This window comes from Saccopteryx leptura, chromosome 6, assembly GCF_036850995.1.
Source record: "Saccopteryx leptura isolate mSacLep1 chromosome 6, mSacLep1_pri_phased_curated, whole genome shotgun sequence".
NCBI lineage: Eukaryota > Metazoa > Chordata > Mammalia > Chiroptera > Emballonuridae > Saccopteryx > Saccopteryx leptura.
This window is the reverse complement of record NC_089508.1, coordinates 30,806,058-30,827,145: the sequence shown is the minus strand read 5'-3', so window position 1 is coordinate 30,827,145 and position 21,088 is coordinate 30,806,058. Positions and strand designations below refer to the sequence as shown.

Here is a 21,088-nt window from a genome sequence, read left to right as displayed (position 1 = left end):
GCAAGGGGTTACTTTGTCTGCTGAAGTCCCATGGTCAAGGCACATATGAAAAAGCAATCAATGAACAACTAAGGTGTCGCAACACAAAACTGATGATTGATGCTTCTCATCTCTCTTCGTTCTTGTATGTCTGTCCTTATCTATCCCTCTCTCGGACTCTCTCTCAGTCTCTATAAAAATAAATAAATAAATAAAGTATACCTAATATAAAATTCAACAGAAGTGTTTGTCTACTTCATAAATAGCTTCAAAATATATAAAGCACATGTTGAGAATCAAAAAGAAAAAAGGGTCTGGTCTGTGGTGGTGCAGTGGGTAGAGTGCTGACTTGGAAAGCTGAGGTCATCGGTTCAAAACGCTGGACTAACCCAGTCAAGGCACATATGACAAGCAACCAGTGCACAGCTAGAGTGAAGCAACTATTCGTCTATGCCCCACTCCTTGTAGGATCAATAAATAAAGTCATTAAAAAAAGGAGATATATCCAAAATCTACTTGTAGGTATTAACACGCTTCTCTCAACAACTGATAGAACAATCAGACAAAAATAATAAGAAAATAAATACTTAAGCAAGGATAATTAAATTAAGCAATTAACACATATAAAACACTCTATCCAACAACTGTAGAATACTCATTAGGTTCAAACGCACTCAGACCCCATCCAATGGTGACACCGTGAAGGACCCAGTTCCCCCAGCACCAGCCTGTGCTTGGAGGGCTGCACCCACAGCATTTGTCTACAGCCTAAGAGCTTCCTGGTTTACAGACAACTGCCAGGTTCGTCTACACAGGGCAGCACCCCACCAGGAAAATCAGCCCTTTGTCCAGGATGACTACTACTATCAGGGTTATGTAGAGGGGCCAAAGTTCACGGTTGGCCTCTGTACCTGTCTGGGTGCCTTTCAGGGGGATGCTACAGGTAAATGACCTCACTCATGAAATCGAGCCCATAAAACACTCTACCATATTTGAACGTCAACTGTATAAGACAGACAGAAACAAGAGTTAATTCCCAGCAATCAAATGTGGCATAACGGAAGAGGAAACCCAACATCAGAAGCTTGAGATAGAGGCAGAGAATTCAAAACTACCACCGAGTTCCCACAGCTGGTGAAGCCACAGGTCTTTTGTGGAGTTGTCCTCATGATATATAAAACTATAGCTTTACGTATCAAATAGAAATGTCTCCAAGGCAACAGAAGAAATATATATTTAATGTGACCAAGTTAATAGATTCCATCTATCCCCAGCTAGTATGTCATGTGTCTTTCATTGGGACTGGGATGTAGAACCAGGGGAAGCCCTGGCCGGTTGGCTCAGCGGTAGAGCATCGGCCTAGCGTGCGGAGGACCCGGGTTCGATTCCTGGCCAGGGCACACAGGAGAAGCGCCCATTTGCTTCTCCACCCCTCCGCCGCGCTTTCCTCTCTGTCTCTCTCTTCCCCTCCCGCAGCCAAGGCTCCATTGGAGCAAAGATGGCCCGGGCGCTGGGGATGGCTCTGTGGCCTCTGCCTCAGGCGCTAGAGTGGCTCTGGTCACAACATGGCAACGCCCAGGATGGGCAGAGCATCGCACCCTGGTGGGCAGAGCATCGCCCCTGGTGGGCGTGCCGGGAGGATCCCGGTCGGGCGCATGCGGGAGTCTGTCTGACTGTCTCTCCCTGTTTCCAGCTTCAGAAAAATGGGGAAAAAAAAAAAAAAACCTCAAAAAAAAAAAAAAAAGAACCAGGGGAATATTTTCATTGTTGAACAAGACATAAGTCAACCACGTGACAGTTTCAGTAAGGGGGAAGTGTTCATCTTTATCACTGTTTGCCACATTATTCTGGCATCTGTTTATAGGCAAGGGTTTGTAGGCTTGGATCTCAGGAATATGCTACCCTCTCTTTGGGCAGCAGTTTGTAAATTCATCAGAGAAGATTTCTTTCATTCTGTGGTGGCCCTTGCTCACTAATGAGACCATAATCTTGGCATGTCTTACATGGAGAAATTCTGTTTATGCAGGAAAAGCACAATTCAGCTTCAGTCATAGAAATTATTTTAACTTCATTAACCACAGGGGAAGAAATCTGTCAAATACTTGCTTTTCAAAATGCTATACCATTGGAGTGGCAACTGAAGAGTGTGATCATGAGTGAGAATGTCAATGCAGAAAGGATCCTGGCTGTGGGTCTAAGTAAATGGAAACCTCGGACACACTATGCTTTTGGTCCTCTCCTGGAAAGCCTTGCAGAACACACATCATAAATATCACCTTCATAACTGGTCCAACAGAAGGCTAAGGTGGTATGCTGAGAATTTCTATGTTCAGGATGAGATGCTTTGTGGTGACAGTGTCTACTGTTATCACAAAATGTACAACAGTCACAATAAACAATATTACTATATTGTTGTCCAAACAGCAAAGCGCCTCTGTGAACTGCTATAAAATAACTAACATGCAAGATCATTCTGCCTACCGCAGTATAGAAGGTTTAACATACAAAAGATGCCCTCCAAGCATTTTATGTTGAAGAGTGCATTGTGAGAATAATGCACTCAGCTAAGCTGAGTTACCTCAGAAGCAAAGCCCTGGAAATGTGTTCCAAACACAGTGTCATAATTCAGATATGTGTTCATTGTACCAAGTGTTGGGGAACTGACTGCCACTTTGGCAGAAATATAGTTGATATTAGACATGGAAATGGTGGCATCTTGTGAGGTCTGGGCAAGATGAGCATGAGGAGTTGTGTTGATTCTTCAGCTCTCAACCATGACTGCAATTAGAGAAATGCCATGAGAGGGGTGTGCAACAATGAAGAACACTGCCGCTCTTCTTACTGTGTTTGCAGGCTATGGAAGTAGCTCAGACAGTGGCCCAGTTCCCAAAGGGCAGCCTCCTTTCCTCACTAGTAACAATTCTTCACACAGTAATTCTTTTTTAAAAAACTGATTTTTATGGAGAGAGGGAGAGTAGGAGATGGAGAGAGGAAGAGAGGAAAAAATGGAGGAAAGAAGATAGAGAGAAGGATAGAAGGAGAGGTGGAGAAAGGGAAAAGGAGAAGAGGGAGAAAGGGCGAGCAAGGGAAAAAGGGGTACGAGAGGAGAGGGAGAGAGGGGATAGAGAGAGGAAGATGGAGAAAGGGAGATGGAGAGAAGGAGATGTGGAGAGGGAGAGATGGAAAGAGGGAAAAGAAGAGGGAGACAGAGAGGGAGAGGGGACAAGGGGGAGATAAGGGGAGAGGGAGAGGAGAGAAGAACATTGACCAGTTCCTCTATGTGCCCTGACAGGATCGAATGGGCAACCTCTGTGCTTCGGGAAAATGCACTAACTGAGCTATCTGGCCAGGGCTACACAATAATTGTATTCACACACTTTGCTTGTCTAAGTATCTTATGTTTTTATCAGAGTACTATGTTTTTAAGAGGCCCTAATCAAGAAAATATCCTTAGAACTTAAAACAGAAAATAGAAGGATTAAAAAATATTCATTGGTCCATAGAAAATATCTTTGGAAAGAGAAGATATTGCATGATAATTGACCAATAACCTACAGTTCATTAGTTTTGAAAGTGTTATCAAAGGCAGATTTTCTTGGTTCTTTATGTTTAATTGAAAGATAAATGGGCACTCAACTTCTGAAATTAAATGTCTTTTGCTTTTCCTTAGTAAATACTTTGTTCCTTCCATTTCAGTGGGTTGTACTCAGTAGGAAGTCATGAAAATATATTCCAGTGGTTTCATCATATTAACTCTGTGGCTACACTCTCTAACCAGGTAGAAGGCAAAGACTGCATGGCATAACCACTAGGACAGAGTATTAAAAGGTACTGGCTCCCTTGGTAGTATCTGAAGAACTAGTAGAGCAAATCAGAAGAATGAGGTTTATAAACAAAATAGCTAGAAAGGGGACTAAAACAATTAAATACAGAGATAGAAAATGGCAAAAGTCAGAGAGTCAATGAAAGCAAAGTAAACGTGCTTTCTGTTTTTACGATCTTCACAAAAACAAGTAATGGTCTGAAAAGATCCCCAGTAAATTACTTTAACAAAGGAATCTAATAAGAAAAAGTTTAGTCTAAAATAAAAATAATAAAAGGGGCAAATCTTATAGTTACTACTCTGGCTACCAGAAACTGTACATGGGGGATGGGATGCAGAAAGAGTATGTGTGTGTGTGATGCCAAGAACACTGTAAAGACTCTCTTGCCCTCAAAAGTTGCTCAGTGTCCTACTGAGGTAAGAAGACATGAGAACACAGAATAACAGCAGAACGAATAAATGCTATAGGACAGTGTGCATAGGGTTGAGTGGAAGGGAGGCAGGCAATCAGATATGTTTCTCAAAAGAGGAGACAGCTAAGCTGAGTTACTTCAGAAGTAAAGTATCAGGTTCCAATCTAAGGTAATATTAATATTAATGAACTCACTTAACTTTTAAAACAATCCTAACAGGTGGGTATTGCTATTATCCCCATTTTATAGTTGGGAGAAACTGGGCACAGAGGATTGTATAACTTATGGACATACCTGGAAAGAAGTGAAGTAGTATTTGAATGTAGACTTTGCTCTTAATCATTAAATGAGTAAGAGTTTAAAATCTACATGGCGCCCTGGCGGTTGGCTCAGGGGTAGAACGTCAGCTCGGCAGGTGGAAGTCTCAAGTTCAATTCCTAGTCAGGGTACAAAGGAGAAGTGACCATCTGCTTCTCCACTCCTCCTCTTCCTTCTCTCTCTCTATTACACTTCCAAAGCCATGGCTCAAACAGTTTGAGCAAGTTGGCCCTGAGATGCTCAGGATGGCTCTGTAGCCTCACCTCAGGCACTGAAATAGCTCAGTTGCTGAGTAACAGAGCAGTGGCCCCAGATGGGTAGAGCATCGCCCTGTAGGAGGCTTGCATGTAGATCCAGGTTGGGGTGTGTGTGGGAGTCTGTTTCTCGACCTCCACACATCTCACTTAATAAAAATAAAGCAGCCCTGGCCGGTTGGCTCAGCGGTAGAGCGTCGGCCTAGCGTGCGGAGGACCCGGGTTCGATTCCCGGCCAGGGCACACAGGAGAAGCGCCCATTTGCTTCTCCACCCCTCCGCCGCGCTTTCCCTCTCTGTCTCTCTCTTCCCCTCCCGCAGCCAAGGCTCCATTGGAGCAAAAGATGGCCCGGGCGCTGGGAATGGCTCTATGGCCTCTGCCCCAGGCGCTAGAGTGGCTCTGGTCGCAACATGGCGACGCCCAGGATGGGCAGAGCATCGCCCCCTGGTGGGCAGAGCGTCGCCCCTGGTGGGCGTGCCGGGTGGATCCCGGTCGGGCGCATGCGGGAGTCTGTCTGACTGTCTCTCCCTGTTTCCAGCTTCAGAAAAATGAAAAATTAATAAATAAATAAAAAAATAAAGCAAAAAAAATTAGTAAAATCTACATGGCATAGAATACATAAAGTACACAAACATGAAAGTATGAGAATCCAATATCTGTCACTTAATATCAATAACAGCATCTCCACAAATTTTTAGTTCCTTGATTGCAGCACTAATATTAAAAATTTCCAAGGTTCTTGCAGACATTGGACACAGCACAAGTCAAATACCTGTCACAGCCTGACCGGGCAGTGTTGCCATGGCTAGAGCATTGGCCTGGAATGTGAAGGACCAGGTTAGAATCCCCAAAGTTGCCAGGGCTCATACAGCTCAAACACGAACTCACCAGCTCGAGCGCATTGCTGGTTTGAGCGTGGGATCATAGACATGACTTCATGGTCACTGGCTTGAGGGGAAGAGAGAGATAGAGAGAAAGGAGAAAAGGAAGGGTGGAGAAGAAGATGGTCACCCCTCCTGAGTGCGTTGCCCGGGAATTGAACCCCAGACATCCATATATTGGGCTGATGCTCTACCACTAAGCCAACCAGCCAGGGCAAGAAATAATTTTCTTTTCGCAGAAGACATGACCTTCTCTGTAGAAATGCAAAAAACTTGACAAAGGAACTCCAGGAATTAATTAGGAAGTATACAAATACTGCAGAATACAAGGTTAATATACAAAAGTCAATAACTTTTCTTTCTTTCTTTTTTTGTGAGTGACAGAAACAGAGAGAGACAGAGGGAGGAACTGATAGGAACAGACACACAGGAAGAGAGAGAGAGAGATGAGAAGCATCAATTCTTCTTTGTGGCTCCTTAGTCTCCTTAGTTGTTTATTGATTACTTTCTCACATGTGTCTTGACTGAGGGATGGCAGCAGAGTGAGTGATCCCTTGCTCAACCCAGCGACCTTGGGCTCAAGCCAGGGACCCGGGAGTCATGTCTATGATCCTATGCTCAAGCCAGCAACCCTGCGTTCAAGCCAGATGAGCCCACACTCAAGCTGGCAACCTCAGGGTTTTGAACCTGGGCCCTCTGTTCCCAGTCTGACACTCTATCCACTGTGCCACTGCCTGGTCAGGCAATATAACTTTTCTATATATCAACAATGAACAAATGGAATTTGAAATTATAAACACTACCATTTATATCTGCTAAATGCTCAAAAAGTGAGCTCAAAAATCCTCAAAAAGTGAAATATATACATATTAATCTGACAAAATATGTACAAGATCTATATGAGAAAAATTACAAAACTCTGATGAACAAAATTAAAGAACTAAATAAATGAAGTGTGATTCCCTATTCATGGGTTAAAAGACTCAATATTGTCAAGATGTCCTTTGTTTCCAACTTGACTTTGGAATTCAATGAAATCCCCAGCAAAATGTCAGCAAGTTATTTTCTTGATATCTATAAACTGAAAGAAAGTTTATATGAAAGGCAAAAGCCTTAGATTTTCCCTCAATACACCACATACAGCTCTAGATCGTTCATCCAAACAGAAAATCAATAAAGAAATATTGGCCTTAAACAAAACACTAGAGCAATTGGATATGATAGACATCTACAGGACATTTTATCCCAAAGTGACAGAGTACACATTTTTCTCTAGTGTACATGGAACATTCTCAAGAATTGACCATATGTTGGGCCACAAAAATAACATCAGCAAATTCAGAAAAATTGAAATTCTACCAAGCATATTTTCTGATCATAAAGCCTTGAAACTAGAATTCAACTGCAAAAAAGAGGGAAAAAGCCCACAAAAATGTGAAAACTAAACAACATACTTTTAAAAAATGAGTGGGTCAAAGAAGAAATAAGTGCAGAGATCAAAAGATATATACAGACTAATGAAAATGACAATATGACATATCAGAATCTCTGGGATGCGGTAAAAGCAGTGATAAGGGGAAAGTTCATATCACTTCAGGCCTATATGAACAAACAAGAGAGAGCCCAAGTGAACCACTTAACTTCACACCTTAAGGAACTAGAAAAAGAACAAAGACAACCCAAAAGCAGCCGAAGAAAGGAAATAATAAAAATCAGAGCAGAAATAAATGAAATAGAGGACAGAAAAACTATAGAAAAATTAATAAAACAAGGAGCTGGTTCTTTGAAAAGATCAACAAAATTGACAAACCCTTGGCAAGACTCACCAAGGAAAAAAGTGAAAGGACTCATATAAACAAAATCCAAAATGAAAGAGGAGAAATCACCACAGATATCAAAGATAGACAAAGAATTATTGTAGAATACTATGAAAAACTACATGCCACCAAATTCAACAATCTAGAAGAAATGGATAAATTCCTAGAACAATACAACCTTCCTAGACTGAATCATAAAGAAGCAGAAAGCCTAAACAGACCAATAAGCAGGGAGGAAATAAAAAAAAACTATTAAAAACCTCCCCAAAAATAAAAGTCCAGGCTCAGATGGCTACACTAGTGAATTCTATCAAACATTCAAAGAAGACTTGGTTCCTATTCTACTCAAAGTCTTCCAAAAATTTGAAGAAGAAGCAATACTTCCAAACACATTTTATGAGGCCAACATAACCCTCATACCGAAACCTGGCAAGGACAGCACAAAAAAACAAAACTATAGACCAATGTCTCTAATGAATACAGATGCTAAAATACTAAACAAAATACTAGCAAATTGAATACAACAACATATTAAAAACATAATACATCATGATCAAGTGGAATTCATCCCAGAATCTCAAGGATGGTTCAACATACGTAAAACGGTTAACGTAATACACCATATCAGCAAAACAAAGAACAAAAACCACATGATCCTATCAATAGATGCAGAAAAGGCATTCGATAAAATACAACACAACTTTATGTTTAAAACACACAACAAAATGGGTATAGAAGGAAAATAGCTCAACATGATAAAGGCTATTTATGATAAACCATCAGCTAACATCATATTAAATGGCATAAAACTTAAGACTTTCCCCTTTAAATCAGAAACAAGACAGGGTTGTCCACTCTCTCCACTCTTATTTAACATGGTGCTAGAAGTTCTAGCCCGAGCAATCAGACAAGATAAAGAAATAAAAGGCATCCATATCGGAAAAGAAGAAGTAAAGTTTTCACTTTTTGCAGGTGATATGATCCTATACATCGAAAACCCCAAAGACTTCACAAAAAGATTATTAGAGACAATAAATCAATACAGTAAGGTTGCAGGATACAAAATTAATATACTAAAGTCCATAGCCTTTCTATATGCCAACAACAAAACATTAGAAAACGAACTCAAAAAAATAATTCCCTTCACGATTGCAACAAAAAAATAAAATACCTAGGAATAAACATAACAAAGAATGTAAAGGACCTATATAACAAAAACTACAAAGCATTGTTAAGGAAAATTGAAAAAGATACAATGAAATGGAAAAATATTCCTTGTTCTTGGATAGGAAGAATAAATATAATCAAAATGACCATAATACCCAAAGCAATATACAAATTTAATGCAATTCCCATCAAAATTCCAATGACATTTTTAAAAAAATGGAACAAAAAATTATCAGATTTATATGGAACTATAAAAAACCCCGAATAGGCAAAGCAATCCAAAGGAAAAAGAACGAAGCTGGGGGCATTACAATACCTGACTTCAAATTTTATTATAGAGCCACAACAATCAAAACAGCATGGTATTGGCAGAAAAATAGACACTCAGACCAATGGAACAGAATAGAAAGTCTAGAAATAAAACCACATATATATAGTCAAATAATTTTCGATAAAGGGGCCAACAACACACAATGGAGAAAAGAAAGCCTCTTCAATAAATGGTGCTGGGAAATTGGAAAGCCACATGCAAAAGAATGAAACTCGACTACAGGTTTGTCCTCTTGTACTAAAATTAATTCAGAATGAATCAAAGACCTAAATATAAGACCTGAAACAATAAAGTACATAGAAGAAAACATAGGTACTAAACTCATGGACCTGGGTTTTAAAGAGCATTTTATGAATTTGACTCCAAAGGCAAGAGAAGAGAAGGCAAAGATAAATGAATGGGACCACATCAGACTAAGAAGTTTTTGCACAGCAAGAAAACTGACAACAAAATAAACAGACAGCCAACTAAATGGGAGATGATATTTTCAAACAACAGTTCAGATAAGGGCCTAATATCCAAAATATACTAAGAACTCATAAAACTCAACAACAAACAATCCAATAAAAAATGGGAAGAGGACATGAACAGACACTTCTCCCAGGAAGAAATACAAATGGCCAACAGATATATGAAAAGATGCTCATCTTAATTAGTTATTAGAGAAATGCAAATCAAAACTACAATGAGATACAACCTCACACCTGTTAGATTATTATCAATAAGACAGGTAATAGCAAGTGTTGGAGAGGCTGTGGAGAAAAAGGAACCCTCATCCACTGTTGGTGGGTATGTAAAGTAATACAACCATTATGGAAGAAAGTATGGTTGTTCCTCAAAAAACTAAAAATAAAACTACCATATGACCCAGCAATCCCTCTACTGGGTATATACCCCCAAAACTAAAAACATTGGTACGTAAAGACACATGCAGCCCTATGTTCATTGCAGCACTGTTCACAGTGGCCAAGACATGGGAACAACCAAAAAACCCTTCAATACATGACTGGATAAAGAAGATGTGGTACATATATATTGATACTATGGAACATTACTCAGCCATAAGAAATGATGACATCGGATCATTTACAACAAAATGGATGAATCCGTAACATTATACGGAGTAAAATAAGTAAATAAAAAAACTAAGAACTACATGATTCCATACATAGGTGGGACATAAAAACGAGACTAAGAGACATGGACAAGAGTGTGGTGGTTACGAGGGGGGGAAGGGAAAAAAGGGAGGGAGAGGGGGGAGGGGAGAGGCACAAAGAAAACCCAGAGGACAATTTGACTTTTGGTGATGGGTATGCAACACAATTGAATGACAAGATAACCTGGAGACGTTTTCCTTGAACATATGTACCCTGATTTATTAATGTCATCCCATTAAAATTAATAAAAATTTATTTTAAAAATTTTTAAAAGACTTAGAACTTTCAATATTCAACATATACAGTATTGAGTAAGAGAAACAAAGCCTATCACAGAAGAATGGATAAAAGAAATATGTTATATATATACATGAATATATATGATGCCATATTTATGTATATATTATATTTATATACACACCACACACACTCACATACACACACACAAACACACAATGGACTACTGTACAGTAATAGAAAGAAAGAAATACCATGTTTCCCCATGGATAAGACGCTGCCATTAATAAGACACACCTTCATTTCAAGACCCAAAATTTGGAAAAAAACATACTACATGAAGTTATTGACCTCAAGTTTTATTCATCATAAAATTCATATAGCTCCTCATTCACATGAACAAGCAGGAAATGCAAGTAATATATCTACAATCACTGTATAACATGCACCCAGTTTTTAAACCCCAAATTTTTCAAAAAGGGTGCGTCTTATACATGGGAAATACTGTACTACCCTTTCCAACAACATGGATGGACCTTAAAGGCATTATGCTAAGTAAAAGAAATCAAACAGAGAAACACAGATACCATATGTTGAATCTAAAACAAAAGCAAATTTAAATTTATAGATATAGAGAAGAGATTGGTGGTTGCCAGTTGGAGGGTAGACAACATAAGTAACAGTGGTCAAAAGGTTCTAACTTCCAGTTATAAAAATATAAGTCCTGAAGATGTATTGAACACCATGGAGACTATAGTTTAGTGTTTAGTACTTTTAAAAGTTGTCAAGACAGTAAATTTTAAAAGTTCTCATCACAACAAAAATGTTTCAAATGACATGTGATGATGGATGTGAACTAAATTTACTGTGGTAATCATTTCTCAATATATACATATATCAAATCATTATTTTATATATCTAAAACTATGTTAATTGTGTGCCAATAAAAAACAAACAGGCTCTGCTTGGCAGCTCAGTAGATAGAGCGTAAGCCCTGTGTATGGACGTCCTGAATTTGATTCTGGGTCAGCGTACACAGGAGAAGCAACCATCTGCTTCTCCCTCCTCCCCCTCCCAGTTCTCTCCCTCTTCCCTTCCCATAGCCAATGTCTCAGTTGATTCCACCGTGGCTCTGGGTGCTGAGGTGCATCCACCACAGGTTCTAAAAATGACTTCGGTCCTGGACTGGGTCTCACTTAAAGAAATAAAAGAAAAAAAGAAAGAAACATACGAAAAAACAAAGACTAAAACAGAATGCAAATTCCTCTATTTTTACTTTAATTTTTTAAAATATTGCCTTCCCATTTTTTGATAATATGACAACCTGTTTCATTTTTATTTTAATATATTTATTTTTCAATTACAGATGTATTCTTGTCTTGTTGGGTAAAGAGTTCTTTGTATCTCTGTTAGGTTCAATTGATTAAAGTCTTACTACTTTATAAATCTTCTTCTTTTTTTTTTTTTTTTTGGTGAGAGAAGAGGAGATAGTGAGGGAGACTGCCACATGTGCTACAACTGGGATCCACCCAGCAATCCTATCTGGGGTTAATGTTTGAATCAACTGAGCTATACTCAGCACCTGTGCTGGAAACAAATTGAGCCAATGGCTGCAGGAGTGGAAGAGGGAGAGGGAGGGGAAGAGAAGAAGATGGCTTCTTCTTCTGTGTGCCCTAACCAAGAGTAGAACCCAGGATGTCCATATGCCAGCCTAACTCTCTATCCACTCCACTGAGCCATCAGCCAGAACCTCTTCTTTCTCATTATATTAAGTATTTATATTGATATGTTTAAGTATCCAATTATTTTTTTATAAAATCATATTTCTCCCTTTGATTCTGTCACTGTTTACGTTATATTCTGGAACTCTGGTGCTTGTTGCATGTACGTTTATAATTATTCTATCTTCTTGGCAAATTTGCCATCTTATAAACACATAATATCCTACTTTGTCTCTTTGTACAGGTTTTCCCTTACCTCTTTGAATATATTTAAGACAGTTTCTAAATAATCTTTGTCTAGTAAGTCTGATGTCTGGGCTCCATTGGGGATGGTTTCTGTCAATTTATTTTGTTCCTTGAAATGAGCCATAGTTTACTGTAGTTTTGTATATGTTGATTCATTTCTTTTTTCATTTTGGTTGTTGAAATTAGGTATTTTATCATTGAAATATGGTAACTCTGAAAATTAGTCTCATACTAATGTGATGCCTTTAAAAAATTTGATTGCTGAAAGTCAATGGAGACTTTTTCACAAAACTTTAAAATACTACTCTGGGGTTATGCATGCTCATGGAAGACTCTGTTCTTGTAGCTCATCTTCATCTTATGTGTTCACAGATTCCCAGAAATTTCTAAAGCATTTTGAAGATGACTTATTCTTTCTTTTTGTGTGTGTGTGTGTGTGTGACAGAGACAGAGAAAGGACAGATAGGAACAAACAAGAAGGGAACAATATGAGAAACATCAATTCTTTGTGCAGCTCCTTAGTCTCCTTAGTAGTTCACTGATTGCTTTCTCATATATGCCTTGACCAGGGGGCTACAGCAGAGTAAGTGATCCCTTGCTCAAGCCAGTGACCTTGTGCTCAAGTCAGCGACCTGGGGCTCTAGCTAGCGACTTTGTGCTCAAGAAAGCAACCTTGGGCTTCAAGCCAGCGACCTTAGGGTTAAAGCCAGCGACCATGGGGTCATGTCTATGATCCCATGCTCAAATCAGCAACCCTGCGCTCAAGCTGGTGAGCCCAAGCTCAAGCCGGATGAGACTGTGCTGAAGCCGGCAACCTCAAGGTTTCAAACCTGGGTCCTCCATGTCCCAGTCTGCCACTATATCCACTGCACCACAGCCTGGTCAGGCAAAGATGGTTTATTCTTAATTGGTCCATTACTTGGTTGCTGTAAATCTTTGATGCTTTTCCCCCCAGTGCTCCAATAAAGTTGGTTCGAATTGATTCTAGTTGTTTCTCAGTTTTACTGTGGGGGAAGGAGAGCTTGGAGCTTCCTGGTGTGCCATGTTGCTTATGTCACTCTGAATACAAAACTTTAAAAATTTGAACGATTTTAGAGAACAACACACTATGGTTCATTAAAATCCACAAATGAGGCCCTTGTCAGTTTTCTCAGTGAATAGAATATCAGACAAGCATATGGACATCCTGGGTTTGATTCTTGGTCAGGCCACACAAGAGAAGCAACTGTCTGCTGCTCTCTCTCTTCTCTCCCTCTTCCCTTCTGGCAGGCAGTGCCTTGACTTTTTTGAGCGTCAACACTGGCCACTAAAGATAGCTCAGTTGATTTCAATGTCAGCCCCAGACAGGGTTGCCAGGTGGATCCCGGTCAGTTGGGGCACATGCCGGCGTCTGTCTCTCTGTCAACCTCCTCTCACTTAAAAAAAGGCAAAAACAATAAACCACAAATTGTTTCAAGACTACAACTTAGCAAAACATAATTGTGAAAAGTCCTTGTGAGAAGACAAGATGGCGATGGAGTTGGAGGATGTACCAACTTCCACCTCCCAGAACCAAAGTGGATTAAAAACTAATTTTAAGAATCATCATTTGGAAAAACCAACTTTGGACTAAACTAAGAGGACTCTCCAACAAAGGAACACTGAAGAAGCCACACTGAGACTGGTAGGAAAAGCGGAAATGTGGAGAGGGCTGCCCAGCTCCCCAGAGCCAACAGCAGCCGGGAGAGACTCGTGTGGTGGGAAGTGAGTTTAGCAGAGAGGGGAGCCCCAGGAACAAAGCCCCAGCCTGCCACCCCAGAGCCTAGAAGAGGCATATGGACAGTATTTAGCTGGAAACAAGACAGGATACTGTTTGTGAGAAAGAGACTGATTTCTCAGACCCAGGATTCTTCTTAAAGGGACCGCACAGAAAACCTCTCCCACAACCACTCACCCAAGTGACAGGTAGAGAGGAGAGGACCGGAGTAGCAGGAAGAGAGTTAAATCTAGGAGGAACAGGGAGAAATATTTTGAGAGACAGCCACCCTAACCTCTGGGATGAGTCCCTCCCCAAATCTGAAGTAAATATTTCCCCTGGAAACAGCAATACCAGCAAAGGGAAGCAGGACACCAGCCAAACAAGCTCTCCCACAGCACTCAGAGCAGAGTCGCTTAGAAGGAAGGAGCTTTCAGGACTACAGTAGTGAGTCTTAGGGTCTGAGCTGCAGCACCTCCAACCACATGGCTGAGGGCTCGCCCGAGGGTGGGCAGTGGTGGGACGCCGAAGAGCATTTTGTCGGCAAGGGCGGAAGCCAGCTGGCCACCACTGAGGCCCAGGTGTGAGCTTAGTCTTGCCTGGCTGGGGAGGAGGGGACATGCAAAAGTGGTCAAGCCCAGCTGTGAGCTGCCTGCAATCCAGCCTGCAGGGGAAGGGCAGGAGCCCCAGAAGGGGCAGAAACCCACCTTTGAGCAAGAGCGCAAGAGCACAACCTTGCCCCACCTATAGAACTGAGGCTTGTGGCCTGACTTGGGAGCCAGCTCCTCCCACAGAGGTGAAGCTAAAAGCCCAGAACAGGTGGAGTCCCACTACTGAGCATGGGCACGCAGTCCCACCCAGCCTGTGGAGCCAAAGCTTGCACTGTCCCATGAGCGGGCTCCTCCTGCAGGGGTGGGGAGAAAGCCTGGAATCAGACGGAGACCCGCAGCTGAGCAAAGGTGCTCACCCCTGCCCTCAGGGCCAAGCATAACGCCACCCGTGGGGATGGAGCGGAAGCCAATGCCACCGAGGCTTGTATACCCAAGCACGGATCACAGCCGCTTCCGTGAAGGAGAGGCGGAAACCACTGCAACAGCCCCAATGGGCAGGCACCAGAAATGCCCATACCCAAATGCCCTAGGCAGCAATAGCAGAGAAGGTGATGGCCCATTAAAAAAAAAGATGCACATAGATTGAAGATAAAATGATGAAAAAAAATATTTCACGCAAATGGAAATGAAGAAAAGCTGGGGTAGCAATATTTGTATCGGACAAAATGGACTTTAAAACAAAGGCTATAATAAGAGATAAAGAAGGTCACTACATAATGATAAAGGGAGTAATCCAACAGGAAGATATAACCATTATAAATATCTATGCACCTAATATAGGAGCACCTAAATATATAAAACAGACTTTGATGGATTTAAAGGGCAAGATCAAGAGCAATACTACAATAGTAGGGGATTTCAATACCCCACTAACATCACTAGATAGGTCCTCAAGAAAAAAAGTTAACAAAGAAACAGCAGACTTAAAGGACATACTAGATCAACTTGATTTAATAGATATCTTAAGAACCTTTCTCCCTAAAGCAGCGAATATACATTCTTTTCAAGCGTTCATGGTACATTCTCTAGGATAGACCACATGTTAGGGCACAAAAGTGGTCTCAACAAATTTAAGAAGATTGAAATCATATCGAGCACTTTCTCTGATCACAATGGCATGAAACTAGAAATCAACCACAACAGAAAATCTGAAAAATACTCAAACACTTGGAAACTAAATAGCATGTTATTAAATTAAAAATGGGTTAACAATGAGATCAAAGAAGAAATAAAAAATTCCTAGAAACAAACGATAACGAGCATACATCAACTCAAAATTTATGGGACACAGCAAAAGCAGTCCAGAGAGGGAAGTTCATAGCATTACAGCCATACCTTAAGAAGCTAGAAAAAGCTGAAATAAACAACTTGACCCTGCATCTAAAAGAACTAGAAAAAGAACAGCAAGTAAAGCCCAGAGGTAGTAGGAGGAAGGAAATAATAAAGATCAGAGCAAAAATAAATGACATAAAGGCTAAAGAAACAATAGAGAGGATCAATGAAACTAGAAGCTGGTTCTTTGAAAGGGTAAACAAGATCAATGAACCTTTAACCAGACTCACCAAGAAAAAAAGAGAGAGGACTCAAATAAATAAAATTAGAAATGAGAGTAAAGAAATAACAACTGACACAACAGAAATACAAAATATTGTAAAAAAAAAATACTATGAAGAACTGTACGCCAAAAAACTAGACAACCTAGATGAAATGGGCAAATTCCTTGAAACATATAATCTTCCAAAAATTAATCTGAAAGAATCAGAAAACCTAAACAGACCAATTATAACAAAGGAGATCAAAACAGTTATCAAAAAATTCCCAACAAAAAAAAGTCCTGGGCTTGATGGCTTCACAAGTGAATTCCACCAAATATTAAAAAGAAGAACTAACTCCTATCCTTCTCAAGCTATTTCAAAAAATTCAAGAGGAAGGGAGACTTCCAAGCTCCTTTTATGAGGCAAGTATAATTCTGATTCCAAAACCAGGCAAAGACAACAGAAAGAAAGAAAACTATAGGCCAATATCCCTGATGAATTTAGATGCTAAAATCCTCAACAAAATATTAGCAAACCGGATTCAGCAATATATGAAAAAAATCACACACCATGATCAACTGGGATTTATTCTTGGGAGGCAAGGCTGGTACAATATTTGCAAATCAATCAATGTGATTCATCACATAAGCAAAAGGAAGGAGAAAAACCACATGATAATTTCAATAGATGCAGAAAAAGCATTTGATAAAATCCAGCACCCATTCATGATCAAAACTCTCAGCAAAGTTGGAATACAGGGAACATACCTCAACATGATAAAGGCCATCTATGACAAACCCACAGCCAACATTATACTCAATGGGCAAAAATTAAAAGCAAATTTCCTAAAATAAGGAACAAGGCAGGGGTGCCCCCTTTCACCACTCTTATTCAACATAGTCCTGGAAGTCCTAGCCACAGCAATCAGACAAGAAAAAGAAAAAAAAAAGGCATTCAAGTTGTAAAAGAAGTAAAACTATCATTATTTGTAGATGATATGATATTGTATATAGAAAACCCTAGAGTCTCAGTCAAAAAACTACTACCTGATATATGAATTCAGCAAAGAGGCAGGATATAAAATTAATTCTCAGAAATCAGAGGCATTTTTATACACCAACAATGAACAGTCAGAAAGAGAAATTAAGGAAAAAATCCCCTTCACAATTACAACCAAAAAAATAAAGTACCTAGGAGTAAATTTAACCAAGGAGACTAAAGACTTGTACTCGGAAAATTATAAAACATTGACAAAAGAAATCAAGGAAGATACAAACAAATGGAAGCATATACTGTGTTCATGGTTAGGAAGAATAAACATCATTAAAATGTCTATATTATCCAAAGCAATTTATAAGTTCAATACAATACCAATTAAAATGCCAATGACATACTTTAAAGATATAGATCACATATTCCAAAAATTTATATGGAACCAAAAAAGAACATGATTAGCCTCAGCAATCTTAAAAAAGAAGAATAAAGTGGGAAGTATTACACTTCCTGATATCAAGTTATACTATAAGGCCATTGTACTCAAAATAGCCTGGTACTGGCATAAGAACAGGCATATAGATCAATTGAACAGAACAGAGAATCCAGAAATAAACCCACAGCTATAGACAACTGATATTTGACAAAGGAGGTAAGGGCATACAATGGAGTAAAGACAGTCTCTTTAATAAATGGTGTTGGGAAAATTGGACAGCTACCTGAAAAAAAATGGAACTAGACTACCAACTTACACCATTCACATAAATAAACTCAAAATGGATAAAAGACTTCAATGTAAGGCATGAAACCATAAGCATCTTAGAAGAAAATATAGGCAGTAAGCTCTCCGACATCTCTCGCAGCAATATATTTGCTGATTTATCTCCACGGGCAAGAGAAAAAAAAGACAGGATAAACAAATGGGACTATATCAAACTAAAAAGCTTTTGCACAGCTAAAGACAACAAGAACGGAATAAAAAGACAAACTACACAATGGGAGAACTATTTGACAATACATTGGATAAGGGGTTAATAACCAAAATTTACAAAGAACTTGTAAATCTCAACACCAGGAAGACAAATAATTCAATCAAAAAATGGGTGAAAGAAACGAATAGACACATCTCTAAAGAGGACATACATATAGCCAATAGGCATATGAAAAAATGCTCAACATCACTAATCATTAGAGAAATGCAAATTAAAACCATAGTGAGATATTACCTCACACCAGTCAGAATGGCGCTCATCAACAAAACAACACAGAATAAGTGCTGGCGAGGGTGTGGAGAAAAGGGAACCCTCCTGCACTGCTGGTGGGAATGCAGACTGGTGCAGCCACTGTGGAAAACAGTATGGAGATTCCTCAAAAAATTAAAAATCGAACTGCCTTTTGACCCAGCTATCCCACTTTTAGGAATATACCCTAAGAACACCATAGCACTGTTTGAAAAGAAGAAATGCACCCCCATGTTTATGGCAGCATTGTTCACAATAATGAAGATCTGGAAACAGCCCAAGTGTCCGTCAGAAGACGAGTGGATTAAAAAGCTTTGGTACATATATACTATGGAGTACTACTCAGCCATAAGAAATGATGACATCGGATCATTTACAATAACATGGATGGACCTTGATAACATTATATGGAGTGAAATAAGTAAATCAGAAAAAACTAAGAACTATATGTATCCATACATAGATGGGACATAAAAATGAGACTCAGAGACATGGACAAGAATGTGATGGTAACGGGGAGGGGGCATGGAGGGAGAGATAGGGCGAGGAAGGAGAGAGAGGGGGTGGGGGGGGAGCGGCACAAAGAAAACCAGATAGAAGGTGATGGCAGACAATTTGACTTTGGGTGAGGGGTATGCAGCATAATCAAATGTCAAAATAATCTGGAGATGTTTTCTCTGAACATATGTACCCTGATTTATCAATATCACTGCATTAAATTTAATAATAAAAAAAACTAAACCATATATTAAGTTCCTTTCGTCTGATTTCTTTCTGTCAACATCATCACATCTGTGAGACACATCCATATGCTTACATGTATCAGTAGTTTCTTGTGATTTACTTAAGACTACCGGACAAATTTATCAGTTTGTGTATGCATTTGTCTATTAAGTACTGTTTGGTTCCAGTTGGTGGGATAAACTTATGAATAATGCTGCTATGAAAGTTCATCTACAAGTCTTAGTAGTAATTTCCTAAGACTAGATTTGCCAGGACATAGGGCACGTAGATATAAGTTTCACTCTACAAGAAACTATTATTATACCCTAATTTTCCTACTCATGATATCTCTTTCACTTTTTTCCATCGTTCAGCCCCAATGTCATTCAGTTTTTATAAATGAGTGCATCTAATTCTCTCCTCTAAGTTCTTAAAAGGAAAAACTGCCACTGTCCTCTCCATTCTCCTTCTTAATTACATGTTGATCTATTTCTATTATGTCAGGAAGAAAGCTACTAAGGGTCTTAAAATTGCCAACAAATCCACTTATTCTTCCTCTGTGTCTTTTGCAACAGACCAGGGGATATTTCAGTCCAGGGTCTCCAGAGCACTGAGGACAACCTCCCCTAATGAATGCACCATTGTTATGCAATAGTTTCCCCTCCCCCCTCCCCCTTTCTTTAGGTGTCAAACCGCCAGACTCTGTCTGCTGTCCTGATTACACTGCCAGAAACTTGCTGCTTCAGCACTAGTCTTGCCTGCCTCGCCCCTGACTGCATTTTCTTTGGTCACTGGCTCCCTCACTCATGGGGCCTGCCTGGGCCCAGGCCCACCTGACAGGTGATTTCTGGCTGCCTCTGCTCTGGCTCCTGCTGTCTCAGGTCTGCTGCTCCCATGCCCTACCAGGATGGCGCTTCACTTCCTCTGAAGTTGTGATCCCCAGGAAGGTGTCCCACAGGGTGGGTGGAGCTCAGGCACCAAACCAGCTCTCCTACAAGATTCACTTCAGGGGCCGCAGTCATGTGATTCACATGAAGGTCAAGAAGAACTTGCTGCCCAGACATTTTCCTGTTATCACTGATAACGACCAAGGTGCCATGCAGGAGGACTACCCTTTTGTCCCTCGAGACTGTTACTACTACAGCTACCTGGAAGGGGTTCCCGGGTCCATGGGCACGCTGGACACTTGCTATGGGGGCCTGCGTGGCATGCTGCAGGTGGATGACTTCACTTACGAAATCAAACCACTGGAGGCTTCTTCCCAATTTGAGCATGTGATTTCTCTGCTTGTGACAGAACAACAATCAGCAGTGACTGAAAGGTGTACAATTGGGGAGGATGATGCAGATCTAGCATATGAAGAGGCAATACTTGCTGAAAGCCCTAGAGCAGTGCCAGTGTATCTGTGGTGGCCACATAGGAGATATTTAAAAGTCCACTACACGGTTAGTGATGCATTATACAGGCTGAACTCTAATATAACAGATCTCGTGGAGAAGGTGGTGATGCTGAACAGCATAGTACATACCATTTTTAATCATAACGGTCTAGAAGTCCACATACGTATGTTGACCATATGGGAAAATCCCAAATTGTCCCAGAAGAATTTACAAATGCGTATGATCTTGCAGAAAATTTTGGTTTGTGGAAACAATGGAATTTGTGGGATGAATTTCCACATGATACTTCAGTACTTTTTACAAGAGTTAAAGTGGAAAACAAAATCCAATTTGCTTTACCAGGTGGAGTGTGCAATCCCTGCTGGGGTTCCACATGGGTATATATAGCACATTTTCATATGTTTTTCGCTGCCACTATTACAGCACATACACTAGGTCATAGCCTGGGTATGGGCCATGATAAGCCTGGTTGTAAATGTTTTCGAAGAACTTTCTGTGTCATGTCT

At 40.1% G+C, this 21,088-nt stretch overlaps 2 protein-coding genes across 2 annotated transcripts in view; both read left to right on the top strand.

The window, feature by feature from the left end:
* The window catches only part of LOC136377023 (disintegrin and metalloproteinase domain-containing protein 20-like), a 31,655-nt gene extending 11,721 nt beyond the window's left edge, over positions 1-19,934 (top strand). The window contains exons 4-6 of the mRNA XM_066343606.1: positions 630-922; positions 2,833-2,910; positions 19,867-19,934. Coding sequence (XP_066199703.1) covers positions 630-922; positions 2,833-2,910; positions 19,867-19,934 — 439 coding nt within the window. The remainder of the gene's footprint in view (positions 1-629; positions 923-2,832; positions 2,911-19,866) is intronic.
* Positions 19,935-19,988: 54 nt separating this feature from the next.
* Positions 19,989-21,088, top strand: part of LOC136377022 (disintegrin and metalloproteinase domain-containing protein 20-like) — a 149,285-nt gene continuing 148,185 nt past the window's right edge. The window contains exons 1-2 of the mRNA XM_066343605.1: positions 19,989-20,745; positions 21,006-21,088. The exon at positions 21,006-21,088 is cut by the window's right edge and continues 4 nt beyond it. Coding sequence (XP_066199702.1) covers positions 19,989-20,745; positions 21,006-21,088 — 840 coding nt within the window. The remainder of the gene's footprint in view (positions 20,746-21,005) is intronic.